The 23,464-nt window shown below is 39.8% G+C and overlaps 1 protein-coding gene across 1 annotated transcript in view; it reads left to right on the forward strand.

The window, feature by feature from the left end:
• LOC120243778 (cat eye syndrome critical region protein 2) overlaps positions 1 to 22,219 on the forward strand; it is a 177,187-nt gene extending 154,968 nt beyond the window's left edge. The window contains exons 10-19 of the mRNA XM_039250017.1: positions 8,451 to 8,580; positions 9,086 to 9,123; positions 9,210 to 9,301; positions 9,518 to 9,644; positions 10,362 to 10,750; positions 11,366 to 11,494; positions 11,661 to 12,504; positions 17,516 to 18,938; positions 20,904 to 21,015; positions 21,759 to 22,219. Coding sequence (XP_039105948.1) covers positions 8,451 to 8,580; positions 9,086 to 9,123; positions 9,210 to 9,301; positions 9,518 to 9,644; positions 10,362 to 10,750; positions 11,366 to 11,494; positions 11,661 to 12,504; positions 17,516 to 18,938; positions 20,904 to 21,015; positions 21,759 to 21,764 — 3,290 coding nt within the window. The 3' untranslated portion in view covers positions 21,765 to 22,219. The remainder of the gene's footprint in view (positions 1 to 8,450; positions 8,581 to 9,085; positions 9,124 to 9,209; positions 9,302 to 9,517; positions 9,645 to 10,361; positions 10,751 to 11,365; positions 11,495 to 11,660; positions 12,505 to 17,515; positions 18,939 to 20,903; positions 21,016 to 21,758) is intronic.
• Positions 22,220 to 23,464: the final 1,245 nt, after the last annotated feature.

A 23,464-nucleotide genomic window follows, 5' to 3' on the forward strand; every position in this document is an offset into this window, starting at 1 on the left:
AAGTTGAATAATTCAGTATGGAAATGGACATCATTGAGACTTTCTCATCTCCGCTATGGTTGATATGTAACCTAAAAATTCTTTTTGCCTCAAATACATAGAAATTCATTATTTTCCTTAATGTTTATCTATTTTTCAAAGAGAAAGCAGGAGGGGTGCCTGGGTGGCTCAGTCGGTTAAGCATCCAACTTTGTCTCAGGTCATGATCTCTCAGTTTGTGACTTCAGGACCCATGTTGGGCTCTGTGCTGACAACTCAGAGCCTGGAACCTGCTTCAGATTCTGTGTCTCCGACTCTTTCTGCCCCTCCCCTGCTCATGCTCTGTCTCTCAATTATAAATAAAAACATTTAAAAAATTATTTTTAAAAAAGAAAGCATGAGCAGGGGAGGGACAGAGGATCTGAAGCAGTATCTGCATTGACAGCAATAAGCTCAGTGTAGGGCTCAAACTCACAAACCGTGAAATCATGGCCTGAGCTGAAGCTAGATACTCAATTAGCTGAGCCATCCAATACTAGAAATTCTATTTGTAACATATATTTGTTATAATATTTTGTCTAACATTGTATAAGTACTCTTTTTAAGAGCATATCTGAGGCCACTTGGGTGGCTCAGTTGTTTGTGTCTGACTCATGGTTTCAGCTCAGGTCATGATCTCATGGTTTCATGAGGTCAAGCCCTATGTCAGTCAGGCTTGCGCTGCCAACACAGAGCCTGCTTGGGATTCTCTCTCCCTCTTTCCCTGTCCCTCCCACACACACTCTCTATCTCTCTCAACATAAATAAATAAGCTTAATTTTTAAAAAAGAGTATATCTGAAATCTTAGCCAAATAAAGGAAGTTATCAGGCATTGTCTTTACGGTAACTAAAAACAGAGATAAGTTGTCAGCAGATGATTAGTTTGAATTGTGGGTATGGAGTGGCCTGTTTACCGAAGCTCTACCCCTCCCCCAGAAATGACAACCATCAGTAAATTCCTGACAAGGATGTATCCATGATAAGAATTTCAAAGCAAACAAGGAAGCAACACTGTGAAGAGTAATTGTTGGTAGTTATAGCAGACAAAAAAGAAATCCATTCAGTATTATCAGAAAAAAAAAGAAGATACTGGAAACATAAGGAAAAAGTAACCTTGTTGAATATAACAAGCAGATTCAAGGAAGCAAACAGAACTCCTAGAAATGTAAGTTGTGGTTATTAGAATATTAAACAGCTTGGGTACATGTGAAAAGAGAATCAGTCAACTAGAAGGTATGTCTGGGAAATTACATGGAACACACACTAAGATAAAAGTCACTGGTGGTTAATCTTTCAGTGTCCAGTCATGAAAACAAAACCTATGCTAGATGTTTTGACACACAGAATTTTACTTTTTAAAAATATTTTATTGATTGATTTAGAGATTGCTCGTGCACACACATAGGACGGGCAGAGAGAGAGAATCCTAAGCAGGCTCTGCGATGTAAGCACAGAGCCCAACATGGGGCTCAGACTCACAGACCATGAGATTATGACCTGAGCCAAAATTAAGAGTCAGATGCTTCATTGACTGAGCCACCCAGTTGCCCCTCAACACAAAGAATTTCAAATGGGTCTTTGGTTAAATGGAAGTTAGAAAAATAAAAAAAGTTAAGAGCATTGTAAGATAGCACCCCTAAAGGGGAAGCAAAGAGAAGAGTTTAGGTTATCAGAACTTAGAAGTTGAGGGGTTCTGCCGAGTTGGACCTCAGACATCAAAACATGGGGTGCTGTTGGTACCTCTCTACAGGCAAGCAGCAAGCCTGGTTCTGGGACTACCAAAGAGAAGCTGGTTATCAGAACTAACTGGGTTGGTTCATCTGGTCCCAGATTAAGGACCATTGCTATGATGGTATTGAACAGTGACAACAAATAGGGAGAAGGAAATCCCTTCTCCCCTCATCCTGCTGACATTCTTCCTCTGGTACTCTCTTTTGGCAAAATATAAAACTAGGAAATGGAAAAATGATGGATTTGGAGCTTATAAGCTTGATATTGATAGTTTAATAACTTAGGTGGTATCTAGCATGAAGGATCCAGTGTGTGCCTACTGTTAGTTCTAAAATGAAACAATCAAGAGAATGGGGGAGAGAAAATATAGATACAGTGGTTGAGAATTTTCTTGATTTATTGAAAAAGAAACCATCAAAGTTAGAAAGCAGGAAGAAATGTAAACTGGATATAAGTTACATGTAGACACATTGTAATGAATTATAGAACCTATGACCCACAGATATTAAAGTAATCAGTTTGGAGGGGTATTTGGGTGGCTCAGTCAGTTGAGCATCAGACTTCGGCTTAGGTCATGATCTCGTGGTTTGTGAGTTCAAGCCCCATGTTGGGCTCTGTGCTGACAGTTCAAAGCCTGGAGCCTGCTTCGGAATCTGTGATTCCCTCTCTCTCTGCCCCTCCCACACTCACGCTCAGTCTCAAAAAATAAACGTTAAAAAATTTTTTTTTTAAATAATCAGTTTGGAAGAGGCAAATTACCTTAGAGGATATTCTATAACAGTGATAGACTTCCCAAGAGTTATAATAGAATTCAGGAGAAAATGGATTGAATTTTATATTAATTTCCAAGGAAATTTATATTAATTTCCATAACTAGATAGTTTAAGACAAATTTAATTTTCTCAGAGTTCTGGAAACTAAAAATCTGAATCTAGATTATGACAATCTCTATAGACTAGAGGGACTCTTTAGACTCTTTAGAATAGAGGGAACTTCCTCAACCAATATCCACTTTTTTTTTTTTAATTTTTTACTGTTTTATTTATTTCTGAGAGAGAGACAGACAGCGTGAGCAGGGGAGGGTCAGAGAGAGAAAGGGAAACACAGAATCTGGAACAGGCTCCAGGCTCTGAGCTGTCAGCACAGAGCCTGACACGGGGCTTGAACCCACAAACCGTGAGATCATGACCTGAGCTGAAGTCGGACGCTTAACCGACTCAGCCACCTAGGCGCCCCCCAATATCCACTTAATGGGAAACATTACAGGGATTCCTTCTTAAAATCCAGAAGAAAAGATTTTTTTCTATCGTTGCTTTTATTCTGTATTATATTGTTTTGCAGAGTGTTTTCTGCAAATAAAGGAAAAATATTTCTGTTTATATATACATTTATGTTATAGAACTATATATATTAAATATATAGATTAGGGAATGTGTGATTTGAAACTCTAAGAAAATTACAAGAAACTATCATAACTGATAAGAATTCAGCCAACTAGTTGGATTGATTTTAAGTGTTAATATGAATAACTTGTAAACATGACTTAATAGCAGTGGGAATTTTTACCACGCAGATAGTGGCCTCTAAATATCATTTCTCACCGGAAGGAACCAAGTTTCTCTGGAGAAATGACTGATTTCTGTACTAGGGCAGTAAAAATACAAGGTGTGAGCCTAGATTATTTTATAACAGAAAGCAAGGAAAGTTGAAAATTCTCTCAACAGATATATTCTCACTGGCCAACATTGGATATTTTTGAGCACTGAAAAAAGAAAATGAACAAAAAATATGAAATAAGTTTAAAATTTATTTTTGAGAGAAAGCATGTGTTCATATGAAGTAGGGAAGGGCAAGATAGAGAGGGAGAGAATGAATCCCAAGCAGCCTTCATGCTGTCAGCTTGGAGCCAAATGCGGGGCTTGATGTTTAGAACTGTGAGATCATGGGACACCTAGGCAGTTCAGTTAGTTAAGGATCCAACTTTGGCTCAGGTCATGATCTCCCAGTTCATGGATTCAAGCCCTACATCGTCGGGCTCTGTGCTGCCATCTCAGAGCCTGGAGCCTGCTTCAGATTCTATGTCTCCCTCTCTCTCCCCCTTCCCTGCCCGTGGTGTCTCTCTCTCATAAAATAAATAAACATTAAAAAAAAAAAAAAAAAAAGAATGATAACACTGGTGGCAAGAACAGAAAGAAAAGAGAGAAAGAAAGGAAGGAGGGAGGGAGGGAGAAGGGAAGAGAAGAACTGAGACATCATTGACCTGAGCTGACATCAGGGGGATGCTTAACCTACTGACTCACCTAGGTGCCCCATAGTGGTATTTTATAAAACTCATTGATTACCTTAGGAGTTTAACAGGACAACTTGTTATTTTCAGACCTAGTAAAATAGAAAGTCCTACAGACTGTATTTGAGAATATGCAAATAATTGATGAGGAAAATAATTTTTTCTATAAATACAGCAATTATAAAGAATAACAAGTAATTAAAAAAGGAACCTGGGCAGAGCTTTTCTCAACCAAGCCTTCCAAGAGACTATTAAGCCCTAAAGTAGAGATCAGCTAACTTGTTTTTTTTAAGTTTTAGAATATAAAGCTTTTTATTTTTATTTATTTATTATTTTAAGTAGGCTTCATGCCCAATGTGAAACTTGAACTCACAACCCAGAGATCAAGAGTCCTATGCTCCACTGACTGAACCATCCAGGCCCCCTGGAATCAGCTAACTTTTTATAAACTGTCAGATAGTAAATACTTTAAGCTTAGACATAATATGGGGCTGTGTTCCTATTAATCTTTCATTCTTTCCCTCTTTTCCTTTCTTTTCTTTCTTCCTTTCTTAATTATATAAACAGTCACCCTAAGTGTCCTACATACTGTAGTTTTCAGTTTGCATACCCCTGCCCTAATACATCCATTGTATTTAATGAATTAACTTCTCTGCTATGCATTTGTACTAGGTATATACCTTGAAATTATTGAGAAAGTGTTCACATAAATAATTTTCTCTGCAGCTTAATTCTGTCTTGGAACTCTAGTTAATCATCAGTTGAAAGACTGATGAACTGAGTAGTGGAAAGATGAAGTTAACATTAATATAGTAGAAAATCACAAAAGACAGATAAGTAGATATTATATCTGCTGATGTAATGAAAAAGGATATATACATATACATCATCCATGAAATAGTATTGCCCAAAAAATCAATCATGTTTGTCTGATCAAAGCCTCTAGATATAACTCAATTTACAGAAATTCTAGAGGTATGGGAACACATTAACACCACAGTGAGGATGCCATCAGCTAAATCCAGAATGCACGAAATTACACAAAGACAAAATGAACCAACTTCTCCAACAAATAAGTTAGAGGGAACATTATTAGAAATTCAGCTAAATTTAGTCTACGGCCATACCACCCTGAACGCGCCCGATCTCGTCTGATCTCGGAAGCTAAGCAGGGTCGGGCCTGGTTAGTACTTGGATGGGAGAAATTCAGCTAAATTTAGACACAGACAAATGCAGTATATGGGCCTTTTTAGGTTTGATTTGAACAACCCCAACTTAAAAATATTATTGCACTAGAGGGAAAGTTTGACCATGATTCAATATTTGATATTAAATAAATCCTTTTATGTTCCTAAAGTTCATACAGAAGAGCAAAGGACTAAGGATCGCCAAGATAATTTCCAAAAACAATATGGTGGGGACACTCATTTTATGGATAACAAAATAAAAGTAACAGTGAATAAGAGAATGGTACTGGGGTACCTAGGTGGCTCAGTCAGTTAAGCTCAGGTCATGATCTCACTGTTTTGTGAGTTCTAGCCCCGTATTGGGCTCTCTGCCATCAGCACAGAGCCTGCTTTAGATCCTCTGTCCTCCCTTCTCTCTTCCCCTCCCCTGCTGTCTCTCTCAAAAATAAATAAAAACATAAAGTGAATGATATTGGCATAGAGATAAAGATGAAGCCAGTAAACTACACAGCAGCAGGCCTTGGGAAGGAATGTGGATTCTTAAGTAAATGATACCAGTACAATTGTGTACTCATCAGAGGAAGAAAAGAACATTTCTGCTTCCCATTTATGGTCTAGATGAACTAAAGCCCCAAACCATTTTGAAGACAGTGTAATAGATGACATGTATCTTCAAGATGTCAGAATGAAAAAGAATGTTATTAAGCACAAAAATGCACAAGCCTAAAAGGGGAAGATTGATGTTTGACTGCACGGATTGTTAAAAATTTACGTATGATACGGGGCACCTGGGTGGCTTAGTCGGTTAAGCGTCCGACTTTCGCTTAGGTCATGATCTCGCGGTTCGTGGGTTTGAGCCCCGCGTCGGGCTCTGTGCTGAGTGCCAGCTCAGAGCCTGGAGCCTGTTTCAGTCTGTGACTCCCTCTCTCTCTGACCCTCCCCTGTTCACGCTGTCTCTCTCTCTCTCCTATAAATAAATTAAAAAAAACATTAAAAATTAAAAAAAAAAAAATCATGGGAGAGTTATATTTAAAAAAAAAAATTTTACGTATGATACAAACATCACAAAATGAAGAATCAAAGTGGAGGAAGATTGGGGGTGTGGTGGGGCACGCAAGCAAGTAAGGGGCAGAGAGAGACAGAGAGACAGAAGCTGGGCTCACCCGATGCAGGTCTGGAGCTTATGGACCGTGAGATCATGTCCTGAGCCGAAGTCAGATGCTTAACTGACTGAGCCAGCCAGGCACCCTGGTAGAAGATAATATTAACACATAATCAACAAAGTCTTATTTTCCAGATTATTAAAAGCATTTCTCTAAATCAGAAATGCAACAACCCAAAGGAAAAGGGGCAAAGTATATAAGCAAGAAATTCACACAAGGACCCTAAATTGTCAGTAAACATGAAAATACATTCAGTATCACTCCAGTCAGGAAAATAGAAATGAAAACATCAAAATTCCTTATCAGTAGTCAGCAGTTTGGCAGAAATGCTCGTTTTATCATACCAGGTGAGTGTGAGTTCACTCAAATCGCTGTTGAAAGAATAACTATACCCCTTTGGAAAGCACTCCGACAACGCCTGATAAAGTTCACTATCTGGCAATTCACCGGTAGGTGTGCACCCTAAAGAACTCACATGAATGAGAAGACATGTCAAAAGAATTGTCATTTATATCATTTACAAGATACAAACAAATTGCAACCAACTGGAAAGTGGATTATTAAGCTGTGAAGTACTATATTAAAGTTAATAAAGCAAAAATGTTAAAATCTGCTAGTTAGGTTCGTGGATATTCGTTAACTTCATTACATTTTTCTTTAATCTTGAAGTCATTTTTTTAAAAGTAATATTACAAGTCATTGATAGCCAACTACCTTTCACTAATTAAAGCAGATACACATTTAAGTTTTTAAGTGAATAATGTAAGAACAAAAACACAATTAGCAGGGTCCTGTCATACTCATCATGGTGGACAGATGGAAAGACTGTCTCTTGAGTAAGAAAATGGAAGATCTGTCTTGGCTTCTCCCTTCCATTTTTGTGTCTTTCTGTCTGACAGTGTTCTTTATCTTCCTGGCTCGGCTCTGCTCTGCTCTGCTCTTCTCTCTTCTCTTCTCTTCTCTTCTCTTCTCTTCTCTCTTCTCTCTTCTCTCTTCTCTCTTCTCTCTTCTCTCTTCTCTCTTCTCTCTTCTCTCTTCTCTCTTCTCTTCTCTTCTCTCTCTCTCTCTCTCTTTCTTTCTTTCTTCTTTTTAAATTTTTAAAAATGTTTTTTATTTATTTCTGAGAGAGAGAGAGAAACAGCGTGAGCAGGGAAGGGTCAGAGAAAGAGGGAGACACAGAATCTGAAACAGCCTCCAGGCTCTGAGCTAGCTGTCAGCACAGAGCCCGACACGGGGGCCCGAACCCATGAGCTGTGAGATCATGACCTGAGCTGAAGTCGGACCCTTAACCAACTGAACCACCCAGGCAGCCCCTTAGCTCTTTTCTTTACTCCTGACCTCCTGGTTCCTTGCTGGCAGTGAGTGTCCCATCAGACTAATAGTGGAATGCCAAGTGTGTTTCTCATGGCTGTGACTATGAGCCAGAAAAAAAAAAATCATCCATGCCTTCCAGATCTTTGCCCATTCCAGCTGGCATCTTTCTCTTTTTCCCAGCCAAATTTATTACTACCACTGGCCTGATAAGGGCCAGCTGCCAGTGGTGAGGGTGGATTGAAGAGCAAAAACCATTGGTATGCAAAGATACCTTTGCAAATGTAAAAGCTGAGTGCTTAGATGTGCATATAAAATCTTAATATGTTTTGGATTGAGAATCTGCTCCTTAAAAAGGGATGTTGCTTTTCTGAGAAAACTAGGAAAGGCTTCAGGTATTAAAAAAAGATAATCTTCATTCAGTCTTGTATTTTTTTCCTTTTTCTTCTAATTCTGTTTTTCTTCAGCCTTGCTCTTTTCTCCCTCTCCATCCCAGTGCCTACCATACTATCCTCATCCCACTCCCCAGCCCTTGATCTCAATATGCATAAAGGAAATGAGATCCACAAGATTATATTTTTCATAAAGCATTCCTTCTATAGAATCATCCTAATTATCAAGAGAGGATGGCAAAAGAAGCAAAAATAATTTTATGATACTGTTTTGGTGATCTTTCTTCTCTCAAAATGCTTAATATCTAATCTAAAGAGTACTTACCTCACTTGTACAGTAATGCACTGTGTTCATTATAGATCGAGCAAAGAGGAGAAAGCTCAGGGAAGAAAGGGCATGGCTGCTGGCCCAAGGGAAGGAGCTCCCCCCAGAACTTTCCCATCTGGACCCTAACTCCCCCATGAGAGAAGAAAAAAAGACTAAAGACCTGTGAGTATTTAATGATCCTGACAGTAGCAACCAATAACATTTAGGAAGCACTCAGGGATTGTGCTAAGCACTTTGCTCATTTAATTCTTAAAACAACCCTGTGTGGTAGGTAATATTCAGTGTTCATAAGCTTCTCATTCTTCTTTAAGCCCTTCTGTATTATTATTAGTAGTATTAGTATTAAGATTACAAAAATATTCATGAGGGTAAAATATAGCCCAAGAAATAATGTGCTATTAAATAACTAACATTATAGAATCATAAATGAAGTTGTGGATCATCTCCATCAACCTCAGCATTTTATAGATGAGGAAAATAGGCTTGGGCTCACTGTCACCTTCACGATTCTTTTCTGGAGATTATCAGTGTTACAAACTTACCTTAAAAACAGTTTATTGGGACTATTCCAAACCTTGGTACAATCAGCTGTGTGTCTGTGATTAAAGTAAGAGAGCTAAGGAGAAAAGGTTGTCAAAGTTACTGTTTCTTATTTTATGATTCACAGCTTTGAGTTGGATGATGATTTCACTGCCATGTACAAAGGTCAGTTCCCATTCTCACCTATTACTGTTTGTGATAGAAATACTCTTGTGTGAGTGCGTTAATTAAGCTCTCTCTTTGGCTTTCAGTTCTTGATGTGGTAAAGGCTCACAAGGATTCCTGGCCCTTTTTAGAACCTGTGGATGAATCATATGCCCCAAACTATTACCAGATTATTAAGGTAGATGCTGTCTTTACTGTTAACCTTCTGTGGTATGTGTTTCTTTCTTGATTTTTATTGCTTTTTTTGTTTTGTGTAAGTTCACCTGTTCTTGAGAATCAGGATTGCTGGATGCCATGCTCCTGAGCATCTCATAATGGCATGATTCCTTTTCCTCACAGGGAATATGAGATGCTTTTTCTCCAGCATGTTGTAATTTAATGTGTCCTATTTTAGGTGCCCATGGATATCTCAAGCATGGAGAAAAAACTGAATGGAGGTTTATACTGTACCAAGGAAGAATTTGTAAATGACATGAAGACTATGTTCAGGAATTGCCGAAAATACAATGGGGAAAGTAGTGGTAAGTGGGGAAGGAGTTTGCTATGGATACACATATTATACCATTTCAACCAAGAATAAAATGCCTTCTTTTTTAGAAATATACAAAAATAGAAGTTCATCCCTGACAGAAATGATTCAGACATTTCTTTGGGGCTATGAACACCATGTACATTAAAAGCCATGGGATTGGCCATTCTAACCACTTACACAATATGTGCTAGAACCACTCCTGTTCTGTGTGACAAGAGAATACATCTGGCGGCTAACTGGGCTCAGGTTAGTTTTCATTATCTTAAGACCAGGCTGGGCTTAGTTTGTACTGTGCTTCCTTAATTCAGCAAGTTAAGCACTGACGAGACTGACCCTAGATTTTTTAAGTCATCTTGAGAAGTCGATACAGTAGATCTCCAATAATAAATAAAGCTCCAGTAGCTCAAATGCTTTAGCAGCTTCTAACTAAATACAGTCACTGTGCTTAATAATTCTGCATTTAGGTTTATTTGTACTCATTTAAGGTAATAGTCCTAAAGTCCTATTCCAGCCATACAGCCTAGAGCCTCTTAGGCCAAAAACAGTGCCTTCTTGTGTTCATAGCTGTACAACATAAGTGCACTCAAGCCAAATTAAGCTTAGGAGTTTACCTAAACAGCATCTCTTCTTGTTTGTTGGTAGGAGAATTGTTTTTTATGTCCTGTAAAAGCTATATCTGGAAGTCAATCCTTGTATCTTCCCACAGAATATACCAAGATGTCTGATAATTTAGAGAGGTGTTTTCATCGGGCAATGATGAAGCATTTTCCCGGGGAAGATGGAGACACAGATGAAGAATTTTGGATCAGAGAAGATGAAAAGCGAGAGAAGAGACGGAGCCGGGCTGGGAGAAGTGGCGGAAGCCACGTTTGGACCCGCTCCAGGGATTCTGAAGGGCCCAGCAAGAAACAGCAGCCAGTAGAGAATGGAGGAAAGTCCTTGCCACCTGCACGCCGAGCTCCCTCTTCTGGGGATAATCCTAGCAGCAGTTCTACACAGCTCCCTCGGGAGGGGAGCACCTCAAATGGCCGAGGCTTTTCTCGTCCCCTACATTATGGGGGGATGCCCAACCAGGCACCCCTTTTAAACCAAATGGTAAGGAGTAGCTTAAAATTCTCATGTGGTTTCTCCTAGTTGGTGAATTCAAAGAGAGGTGGAGCCTTTTAATTGGCTCCTCTTCCAAAATAATTTTTCTGTATATGGGTGATTTCTTCTCTCCTCTGTCCATTCTTTCTTCATTCTTCCTCTTATTTTAAATCTCCTTTCTCGTAATCAATCTGACATACTCTCAGTATGGGCAAAAAATTGTGATTTAAAAAATCTTTGTGTAAAAAGCACAGAAATACATGCAATACTTAAAATACACAGCATATCTGTGGCATTAAAATTACACATTAAGGGGCAGTTGGGGGAAAATTGACTTAAGAGGCTCTTGGGGAAGGAAGCAGCAATGAAAGAGAGATTAAGAAACACCAGTCTGTCTTTCCTACAGCAAGAGATTACTTTGGGCTCAGGAACTAGTCCTGCTCTGGGTGAGCCCATGTGCTAATGTTCTTCCCTGTCTTGGCCCTATGCTGAGTTGTTTTAAGGTCTGTGTTATTTTAGCAGTACATCCATCTGTAGGAACATCCTTGTTTTCTACCTAATGTCTTCTATGCTTTTTTTTTTTTTCCCTTGCTTCTCCCCTTGCCTTTATTCAACGTCCTCCAGAGGCCAGCAGTACCAGGAACATTTGGCCCTCTTCGAGGATCAGATCCTGCCAATTTATATGTCTCCTCTAGAGTCCCAGAACCCCACCCTGGAGAGCCTATACAGCAGCATCAGCCTTTTACCATGCAGGTAAGCACTCTGATGCTCAGAATATGCAGATGCAAAGGGTTTCACAGATAAATTTCAGAAATCTAGTCTCTTCCCAGGTTAAATAGGGTCTGTTACTATAGATTAAGAACATTACTTATTCAATGCATCTCTTGAACATTGCTTTCTTCTCTTTTCTTGTTGCCAGCCCCCAGTTGGAATTAACCATCGAGGACCCAGGCTAGGCACACCAGAAGAGAAGCAAGTGTGTGGGGGGCTGACACACCTCAGTAACATGGGATCACATCCTGGATCCTTGCAGCTTAGGCAGATGGGTGGCCCCAGTCAGGATGGAAATATTTATCCCACAACTCAATTCCAGTCAGGATTTATTCCTCCCAGGCATGGTGGGGCTCCAGGCCGACCCCCAGACTTTCCTGAAAGCTCAGAAATTCCTCCCAGCCACATGTACCGATCATACAAGTACCTGAATCGAGTACACTCTGCTGTCTGGAATGGGAACCATGGTGCTACAAACCCAGGACCCTTGGGCACAGATGAGAAGCCCCCCATGGGGCCAGGACCCTCTCACCAGCCTCGTACTCTTGGTCATATGATGGATTCCCGAGTGATGAGACCTCCTCTCCCTCCAAACCAGTGGACTGAACAATCAAGCTTTCTACCTCATGGAGTTGCTTCTTCAGGGTATATGCGACCACCCTGTAAATCTGGTGGACTTCGGTTACAGCCACCTCCAGCCCCAACGCCAAGTTCTCTATTTGGAGCACCCTCCCAGGCTCTGCGGGGGGTGCAGGGAGGGGACTCCATGATGGACAGCCCAGAGATGATTGCCATGCAGCAGCTTTCTTCCCGAGTTTGCCCACCAGGTGTGCCTTACCACCCCCGACAGCCTACACCGCCCCATTTACCTGGCCCTTTTCCGCAGGTAGCTCATTCAGCATCAGTAAGTGTGTCAGCCCCCAAACCTACCTTGGGGGATCCCGGGAGGACACAGGATAACAGTGAAACACAAGAGCCTGAAAATGACCGAGGTAATTTGCACCGTCACTTTCGTCTGACTTCTGACATTTAAGCTATTAATTCATAAAGAATCTTTTTTATGAAGACTGTCACAGTCATTTGTAGCCTCTTTTTCTTGAACCACTCACTCAGGGTTGGGCCAGAGATCTGAAAGGATTTCTGGTGGTAATGATCATTACACAAACACAGTCCTTACCATAATGTGCAGTCTTTTTGAGACATGTACATACAGTAATTCAGTTCTCAGAACAAGCTTTGAGCTAGCTACTGTTTAATGATCCTTGTTTGTACAGGTGGAAAATCTGAGGCACAAAGCTATTAGATTGGTTGCCCTCATGAGATGAGGAGTGGTAGAGCTGACATTTGAACCTAGACCCACTCAGTCCAGCACTCATGCTCTCAACCATGGTGACATCACTGCCTTTAAAAATGGCTATCTTGGTGTGCCTGGGTGGCTCAGTCATTTAAACCTCTGACTCTTGACTTCAGCTCAGGTCATGATCTCAACGGTTTGTGAGATCGAGCCCCATATTAAGCTCCATAGTGTCCAATGCTTAGCCTGCTTGGGATTCTCTCTCTCTCTCTCTCTCTCTCTCTCTCTCTTTCTCTCTCTCAGAATAAATAAACTTTTTAAAATTAATGTATTTTTTAATTTAGATACCTACTGAAACTTTTTTTTTTTTTTACTTACACCATAGTTAACATACAGTGTTATTAGTTTCAGGTATATAATACAGTGATTCAACAGCTCTATACATTACACAGTTCTGTGATAAGTGTACTCTTTGTCTCCTTCACCTATTTCACCCATCCCCACACTCCTCCTCTCTCTGGTAACCATCAAATTATTCTATATAGTTTTTCAGTTTGTCTCTCTTCTTTTTCAGTTTGGTTCTCTTTTCTTTGTTTTGTTTTTTAAATTCCACATGAGTGAAATAATATGGTTTTTGTCTTTCTCTGACTATTTCACTTAGCAAAATATCCTCTAGATTCCTCCATGTTATTGCATATGGCAATGTTTCATTGTTTTTGATGACTGAGTAATACTCCATTGTATATACGGACCACTTCTTTATCCATTCATCTCTTGATAGACACTGGGGTTGCTTCCATATCTTGACTATTATAAATAATGCTGCAATAAACACAGGTGTGCATATACCTTTTCAAATTACTGTTTCATATTCTTTGGGTAAATATGCAGTAGTGGAATTAATGGATCACAGGGTAATTTTTTTTAAAATTTTTTAATGTTTTATTTATTTCTGAGAGAGAGAGAGAGAGCATGAGCAAGGCAGGGTCAGAGAGGGAGGGAGATACAGAGTCCGAAACAGGCTCCAGGCTCTGAGCTCGCAGTCAGCACAGAGCCCGACGCGGGGCTCCAACCCATGACCCGTGAGATCATGACCTGAGCCAAAGTCAGATGCTTAACCGACTGAGCCACACAGGCGCCCCTATTTTTAATTTTTTGAGGAACCTCATACTGTATTCCACGGTGGCTGCACCAGTTTTCATTCCCAACAGCAGTGCAAGAGGGTTTCTGTTTCTCCACATCCTCACCAACATTTGTTGTTTCTTGTTTATTTTACCCATTCTGACAGGTGTGAAGTGATATCTCATTTGCTTTTTGATTTACATTTTCTTGATAATAAGTGATATTGAGCATCTTTTCATGTGTCTGCTAGTGATCTGAATGTCTTCTTTGGAGAAATGCCTGTTCATGTCATCTGCCCATTTTTTAATCAGATTATTTATTTTTTGGGTGCTGAGTTATATAAGTTCTTGATATATTTGGATACTCTTTATCGGACATGTCATTTGCAAATATCTTCTCCCATTCAGTAGGTTGTCTTAGTTTTATTGACTGTTTCTTTTGCTATGCAGAAGCTTTTTATTTTGATGTAGTCCCAGTACTTCATTTTTGCTTTTGTTTCCCTTGCCTCAAGAGACTTATTTTAAAATGTTGCTGTGGACGGTGTCAGAAATGACTGCTTCCAGGTTTTTGATTTCAGGTCTCTCATTTAGGTCTTCACTCCATTTTGAGTTGATTTTTGTGTAAGGTGTGAGAAAGTTGGTCCAGTTTCATTCTTTTGCATGTGTTTGTCCAGTTTTCTCAACACCAGTTGTTGAAGAGACAGTCTTTTTCCCATTGTGTATTCTTGCCTCTTTTGTCAAAAGTTAATTGGCCATGTACCAGTACCATTCTGTTTTGATTATTACAACTTTGTAATAAAGTATGATACCTGGGATTGGGATACCTCCAGCTTTGTTTTTCTTTTTAAAGATTGCTTGGGCTCTTTGGGGTCTTTTGTGGTTCCATACAAATGTTAGGATTATTTGTTCTAGTTCTATGAAAATTGCTGTTGGTGTTTTGATAGGCATTGCATTAAATTTATAGATTGCTTTGGGTGGCATGGACATTTTAACAATATCTATTCTAATCCATTGGCATGGAATGTCTTTCCATTTGTTTGTGTCATCTTCAGTGTTTTATAGTTTTCAGAGTATAGGCCTTTCACCTCCTTGGTTAAAGTTTCTTAGATATTTTATTACTTTTGGTAAAATTGTAAGTGGGAGTTTTTTCTTATTTTCTCTTTCTACTATAAGTATATAGAAATTGGACAGATTTCTGTATCGTGATTTTTATATCTTGTGACTTTATTGAAGTTATTTATGGTTGCAGTATTTTTTTTGGTGGAGTCTTTAGTGTTTTCTATATGTCATATCATGTCATCTGGAAGTAGTAAAAGTTTTACTTTTTCTATACCAGTGTGGATGCCTTTTCTTTCTTTTTGTTGTCTGATTGCTATGAGTGGACATTCTTTTCTTCTTCCTTATCTTAGGGAAAAGCTCACAATTTTTCAGCATTGAGTATGATGTTAGCTATTGGATTTTTAATATATGGCCTTTATTGAGATATGTTCCCTCTAAACCTACTTTGTTGAAGGTTTTTATCATGACTGGATTTTGTGCTTCGTAAAATGTTTTTTCTGCATCTATTGATATGATCATATATTTTTAATCCTTTCTCTTGTTGAGGTGATGTATCATGTTGATTAATTTGCCTTTGCATCCTAGGAATAATAATTGATCATGGTGAATGACTTTTTTTTTTTTAATGTATTGTTGTGTTTGGTTTGTTGAGCATTTTTTTGTCTTTATTCATGACAGATACTGGCCTGTAGGTGTTTTTTTGTAGTATCTTTATCTGGTTTTGGTATCAGGGTAATGTTGGTCTTATAGAATGAATTTGGCAGCTGTCCTTTCTCTTCTATTTTCCAGAATAATTTGAGAAGAATAAGTATTAACTCTTCTTTAAGTGTTGGTAGAATTCACCTGTAAAGCTGTCTGGTCCTGTACCTTTGTTCGTTGGAAGTTTTTTGATTATTGACTCTATTTTTTTGCTGGAAATGGCCTGTTCAATTTTTCCTAGGATTCAGTTTTGGTACGTTGTATGTTTCTAGTAATTTATCCATTTCTTCTTGGTTGTTCAGTTTTTTGGCATATAATTTTTTACAATCTCTTGTAATCTGTATTTCTGTGGTGTTGATTGTTATTTCTCTCTCTCTTTGAGTCTGGCTAAAGATTTGTCAGTTTCATTGATTGTTTCAAAGAACCAGTTCCTGGTTTCATCTATTGTGTTATTTGTAGTTTCTATTTTGTTTATTTCTGCTCTGGTCTTTATTATTTAATTACTTCTACTGGTTTGGATTTTATTCTTCTTTTTCTAGCTCCTTTAGGTATTAAAAGCCTGGGTTGTTTATTTGAGTTTTTTTTTTTTTTTTTTTTTGAGGTAGACCTACATAAACATCCCTCTTTATTTTTTTTTTTAATGTTTGTTTATTTTTGAGAAAGTGTACGCGTGAGCAGCAGAGAGGGAGACCAAGGATCCACTTGCGCTCTGTCTCTCTCAAAAATAAACATTTTTTTTAATTAATAAAAATTTTTAAAAATAAAAATGTTTCTTTTGAAATAAAGCTTGCTTTGTAAAAACCACCTCTAACAAAATTGTCTAATACTGGTTTCATATGGACTCTGGAAGAAGCTTTAGAAGAGTCCCTCTGGTAAAACTGGATAAGCCTATTTGTTAGTTGCCATGTTTTATATTGATAAAATAATAAGTGTAGATTTAATTTTCATTGTGTAGCTTGTGCCTTTGATTTTTGAAGACCACATTATTAGTTCATTAGTTGACTGAGATTTTAGTAGGTCTTTAAAAGTTGTTATGAATCCTTTATCTTGTCTTTAAAATTTGTTACCAGGATTGTATTTTGATCCACCTGAGCAACAACTCTGTCCTATTCAAAGGCTTATAATAATAAGACCATATTTCTGGTTTGATACAATAGCAAGGTAAAGGATTCTGAATTTATAGTTAAGCGTTTGAGTCCAGTAAATTAATTTATTTGGGTTTATTAAATTTCTGTAATATGTTAAAGATGCCTTTCGAGTCCTGTAGGTATCTTGTTTTCAAGACACCCGAACAAGATATTTTCATTCATTCAACAAGTATCGATTGAGTCCCTGTTTTGTGAAAGTACTAAGAGCAGTAAGAAACAAAAGTCCCTGCTGCTATGGAATTTGTGTTCTGAAGGAACAGAAGTCAGGGATCTGGCCTTCTTGTTACATACCCATCATGTCCTGGTCCTTATCTCCATATGTGACATGCATCTATGTGGAGTCCACAAGCCATGAATTATCTCACCCTCACTTACTAATCTGACTGTGACCACACAGGAAGAGGGAGGCAAGGACATCTCCATTCTTTGGCAGACTTTATGAGTAGCTGTAGAGGTGCTAGGTCTTACCTCTTGGTCTATAAGAGGGAGTTTGCAAAGGCCTCAACATCATGATCCTTTCCAGGGACTCTCAAAATTTCTAGCTGAAACTTCAGTGGCCACATATCCACCTCAGTCCTACCTCTCCTTATCTGACAGCTTTCATGTTCTTTTCCCTACCAACTCTATCAATATTGTCATTATAGCTATTGAATTATTATTTTCTTCTATGTTTTCCTTACAGCAGATCCCTTGCCTGGGCTTGAAGAGAAACCACCAAACATTGGTGGTTCAGAGGGGGTGTACCTCAAACAACTACCTCACCCTACACCTCCCTTGCAGACCGACTGTACGAGGCAGAGCTCACCACAAGAAAGGGAAACAGAGGGCCCAGAGCTCAAAAGTGACTCCTCAGAATCTGGAGACAGCTGTAAAGCAACAAAGAGCAAGAATACCTGGCCCCCAGAGAGCAGCTATACCAGCCCAGCCACTCAAGGATGTATGCGAGACCTCTCCACTCTGGCAGATAGAGGGTCTCTATCCGAAAATGGAGTAATTGTTGAAGCATCCCCTTGTGGATCAGAGGGGAAGGGCCTTGGTGGTAGTGGTTCAGAAAAGCCACTCTGCCCCAGAGGCAAAGCACTACAGGAAACCATGCCATGTGCAGGACAGAACCCAGCTACACCTCCCAACACAGACCCCAGTTTGATGGGAGGCACTGTAAGCCAGTTTTCTCCCTTGTACATGCCTGGCTTAGAATACCCAAATTCAGGAACCCATTACCACATCAGTCCAGGCCTGCAAGGTTTGGGCCCTGTGATGGGAAGTAAACCCTCAGTATCCCATCCTCAGCATTTTCCCCCTAGGGGCTTTCAATCTAACAACCCTCATTCTGGAGTCTTTCCCCGGTATCGTCCCCACCAAGGAATGAGGTATTCCTACCAGTCACCACCTCAGCCTTCCTACCATCACTATCAGCGAACTCCTTATTATCCGTGTCCACAGGGCTTTTCTGACTGGCAGAGACATCTTCATCCCCCAGGAAGCCCAAGTGGGCTCCCACCTAATCCACCTCCCCCACCAAGGCCCCTCTTCTCAGATAAGAGCACCTTGGCTAATCTGCAAGGCTGTGAGACACTGAATGCTGCCTTAACTTCCCCAACCCAAATGGATGCAGTGGCTGCTAAAGTAGTCTCAGCTGATGGGCAAAATCCTGGTCCAGAGGAAGAAAAGCTGGATGAATCTATGGAGAGGCCAGAGAGTCCCAAAGAATTTTTAGACCTGGACAACCATAATGCAGCTACCAAGCGACAGAGCTCATTGTCAACCAATGAATATCTTTATGGAACTCCTCCTCCACCTCTGAGTTCAGGGATGGGATTTGGTTCATCTACTTTCCAACCCCATGGGGTGATGCTACAGACAGGGCCTCCTTATACACCTCAGCGGCCAGCCAGTCATTTCCAGCCCAGAGCTTACTCTTCCCCTGTGACTGCTCACCCACCTCATCATCCAGTGGCTGCCCAGCCCAACGGCCTCTCTCAGGAGGGCCCCATCTATCGCTGTCAAGAAGATGGCCTGGGTCACTTTCAAGCTGTAATGATGGAACAGATTGGCACTGGAAGTGGAATAAGGGGACCTTTCCAAGAAATGTACAGATCATCAGGGTAAGATTACATTTTACCCTGGTTTTTGGGGTTTTGTCTCTTTTCTAAAACAAGAAATAGATGTTAGTTTTGTAAAGCAAAATGACCTTAGGAATGACGATACATGTTAGCGATCTAGGTCCAAGAAAAGCATGTGAATCATTGATAATTGAAGAATTAATGGAAATGAATCAACCTTAGAGTCTGATTTTATCTTTGGCACTTTTTTCCCCTCGTGAAAGTGAACTGGCATTTAAATGACCCAGTAGTTAGATTTTGAGACTGGAAACCTGATAGCCAGGTTTCTGAGGGCTATAGGCAGAGGCATCAACATGTTGCTAAGTTCAGATACTTTGACCAAGGTAAAATGGGTCTCTCAAATCCTGAGGCTGTGGGATCAAATGTAATGTTCAGGTTTTATCCTTTATCTCTCATATCTTCCCCTAACACTGAATGAAGAAACTAGGTTTATCCAGAATTAAAACAAGTCAAATACTGTCCCCATGAGAGTTCTTGCAAATAGTGATGAGGTGACTTGTGATCCAGGAGATTTTCAAATTAATAATATATAAAAGATGGTTCAATGAGTTGTTTGTATTAAAGTTATAAAGCCTAGGGGCGCCTCTGTGGCTCATTTGGTTAAGTATCCAACTCCATTTCAACTCAGGTCATGATTTCACAGTTTGTGAGATTGAGCCCCAGGTTGGGCTCCGCACTGAGGGTAGAAGGGTAGAGCCTGCGTGGTATTCTCTCTTTCTTCTACTACCCCACTTGTTCTCTCTCTCTCTCTCTCTCTCTCTCTCAAAATAAATAACATTAAAAAAAAATGAAGTTATGAAGCCTAATTGTAAAACCATTACCATCCAACTTAAAAACTAGCATGCCCCTCTTCGTTGCCAACCTAAGACCTGACCATCAAATCCTCTTCCCCATTTAACATTGTGCTATGTTTGTTTTATGCCTCACTAAATGTATTGTTTCTTTTCTTTGTCTTTTCTTTTAAACCATTGGGAAGTAAGCTGCAGACATCCTGACCCTTTCTCCTTCAATGCTTCAGCATGCATCTGCTAAGAATAATGACATTATCCTGGAGCACAATCTCAAACTATTTTCACACCCAAGGAGAATAACACTAATAGTATTTAATACAGAGTTCTTACTTAATTTTTCCAATTGCCCCCAAAATGTCTTTTAAAACTATATTTCTTATGGCACCTGGGTGGCTGAGTTAGTTAAATGTCTGACTGCGGCTGAGGCCATGATCTCGAGGTTCATGAGTTTGAGCCCCGCAACAGGCACTGTGCTAATGTTCTCAGCCTGCAGCCTGCTTCAGATTCTCTCTCTCTCTCTCTCTCTCTCTGCCCCTCCCCTGCTCATGCTGTCATCCTCAAAAATAAAACAAATATTAAATCTACGTTTCTTTTATTTCTTTTTTCCAATCCAGGATCCAGTTTAGGTTAACATGCATGTTTGGTTGCTTTGTCTGTTTAGTCACTTAATTTAAGACATTTATGCTATCATTGTTTTGTTTTCTTTTGTTTTTCGAAGACTCCAGGTTAGTTCTCATGTATGACTGTCCCAATCCCTGGATTTTTCTCATTGACTCCTCATGTTTGGAGTCCAGTTAAATACTTGTCATGAATACTACATAGGTTGTGTCATGTCCTTTTTTTTTTTTTTTAAGTTGGCTTCATTCCCGGCATGGAGCCCAACATGGGGCTTGAACTTAACCCTGAGATCAAGATCTGAGCTGAGATAAAGAGTGAGACACTTAACCAGCTGAGCCACCCAGGTGCCCCAGTTTCAGAAACTTCTTATTGCATCTCACCTGGAGGAACATGATGGCACTTTGTCCCAGTATTGATTCCAAGTTTGATTACCTAGATAATTAAGGCAGTTTTTACTAGGGATTTTTATGATTAAAGGATCTCTTTTTTAATTAATACATCTTCATTAATTTGTAACTGTGTTTTTTTGTGGCTACAGAATGCAAATGCATCCAGTCCAGTCACAGTCCTCGTTCCCAAAGACCCCAGCACCAACAGCGTCACAGGAAGAGCTGCCCGCACATAAGCCCCCAACACTTCCTCTTGATCAGGTAAAAATTACCAGCAGTTAGAATTTTTGTTATTCTTCGAGGTGGCAGAGAATAGTTCATTGTGATTTTGAAAAAATCTTTTTAAGGGGTCCTGGAAAATGCTTCATGTCTCCTAGCAGCCAAGTAAAAAGGGCCACTCGGGCCCTATGCTCCAAGTAGATTCAGCAGTGGGAGAAGCCAGGAAAAGATGACCTGGAAGTAGCTCCTGTGCTGTTTCCATATGGTCCTTTTTTCTGTCCTTGTGGTAACCGACTATTTGGGTTGTTTAAGCCTCATGTTTCCAAACTGGCCACTAGTATTTATTTTGACGAGATAGCTTTGTATTTTTTATCCTTTCTACCAATTTCATCTGAGAGAGACTAGGCAGTCTAGTTTTAAAAGAACAGTAGCTACCTTTAAGTGCTGCTTTTCTGTCAGCACCGTGCTAAGGGTTTCTGCATGCAGCATCTCATTTAATCTCTTCCTTGACCGCCGTGAACTAATTGTCACCACCAACATCAGTTCCATTCCCTAGTGTGCAAGAAATCCCACAGCTCCTCAGTGATGAGGTTGGGGTCTGGATCAGAAGGTCCAGAACTTTTAGAGCCCACCCTCTGGAAGTAAACTGTGATGGCTGGAACCAAAACCAAGCCATTTTCACAGGTGGAGAGGAACATGTACAGCTCTTTAGCTTAGGTATTTCTTTTTAAAAAAACAACACAGCTATCAATTTTGTTTAAATTGTCTTTATTTGCTTCTCTTAGAGCTAGTCCAAGGAGGAAATAAACCCCAAGGAAACAGAAAGCTGCACATGAAGACTGGAACATGGAGAATTTAGGGGAACGATCCCTGCCCATCTCTGTTCCTGTTACCCCACCACACCCCTTCACAGTGCATCACTCATGCCATCCAAGAGCTGGAGCCATTCCCAGAGTCCTAGACTAACACCAGCCTGCAGCGGTCCTTGGGCGGGGATCTTTTGCATGGCTGATAGTTAACAGATGAACTGACATTAGTGATGGCTTTTCTAAGTCCTGAGACTCTTTTTTCAGGGAAGATCATCCTAAAATTGGGGGAGGGGTCATACTTATGAATGGAGTGGTGCTTGTAAACTTTCATGAGCAGCTAAACTCAGGTATATATTTGGGGAAGGGACTACTCGTAGTATTAATGTGTTTGGAGCTGGGTCCAGTTTACAGAATTTTCATGTTGCCTTTTAAAAATATTTTTTGTTGTTGGTGGTGAATGTATTGTATATAAAGTGGGAAGGGTGGGTGGGGGTGTGGAAGAAATGGAAGTCCTAACTATGGCGGGCACACAGCACTAGAGTGATCCTTATCTGTTTACAATCATGTCACACTGAATACTTTTGGGAGCTGGAGAAGAGGGTAGGGAAAGTTTACTCTTGTAAAATGTCACTATTTCCTCAGTGGCTAGCAGTCCTTTGTTAGCTAAAGGCCTTCTTTCCAATCATACTGTTGCACTACCCCCTGGTTGTTTGCTTTTTCTCCTTTGGGAAGCGGAGTACTCTCACATCTTCTTCCAGGAGCGTCCGCCCACGACACTGGCTTCCCTCTCGTCCAGTGGCCTAACTCCTGGATTTCAGAGAGCAGTGCCCTTCCTGATTTGCCACCAGCCCTACCAGAAAGTTGTAAACCAATATCAGGAATTGGGATCACTAGAGTGCTTTGCTTATTTGAATATAAAATGAGTCATCCTCTTCACAGACCTGCCGGGACTGTGATCTGGTAGGCATCACACAAAGCTTTCTGGCACGAATCACATTATGTGGAAGTGACTACTCAGGTTTGTATATGTTAGTATCAATAAAGAAATTGCACAGTTTTGAATAGGAAAAATGTATTCTATAGATTTACAGTTTGAATTTAGGATTATCTCGGTATATATAGTTTTTATTCATTTTAAGTGAATCATAGTAAGATAAGTCATGGTGATTTAAAATAGCTTTCAGGAACAAGTTGTTGGAAATCATTTGTCATATCTGTGATAGGAAACAGTTTTACAGTATTAAATTACTTTGTTACAGTTTTAGAGGTGAATTACACTGGATTGTCCCTGGTTAGCATTCTGTATTTGATTTTAGCTGAGATGCCACCAAAGTTAGGACTCGATGTTTTAAACTTTTGAATATCCCACAAAGAAAAAATAAGACTAAGGAAAAATGCCCTGAACTTACAGGTTTTTGTAAAGAATAGCATATTTTTAAGCATGCCTTTGGGATAGTAGAAAAGCTTCCATGTAATATTAATCTGCCCTAGTTTCTTACAAATTAAACCTTGTGAGGGGCCAGTAGAATCTTTCCCTCCAATTCCAGCATCCTTGATGAAATGTGGAGTTAACGTGTTTAAAGTGTGCTAAGTGTGTGCTATCAGGAAAAGAAACAAATTGGATATATCCCTGTTATACATATAGATGGATTCCAGACACCAGCTCCAGTGTATGGAAACTC

The sequence above is a fragment of the Hyaena hyaena genome, unplaced genomic scaffold, assembly GCF_003009895.1.
Source record: "Hyaena hyaena isolate Hyena2069 unplaced genomic scaffold, ASM300989v1 scaffold_368, whole genome shotgun sequence".
NCBI lineage: Eukaryota > Metazoa > Chordata > Mammalia > Carnivora > Hyaenidae > Hyaena > Hyaena hyaena.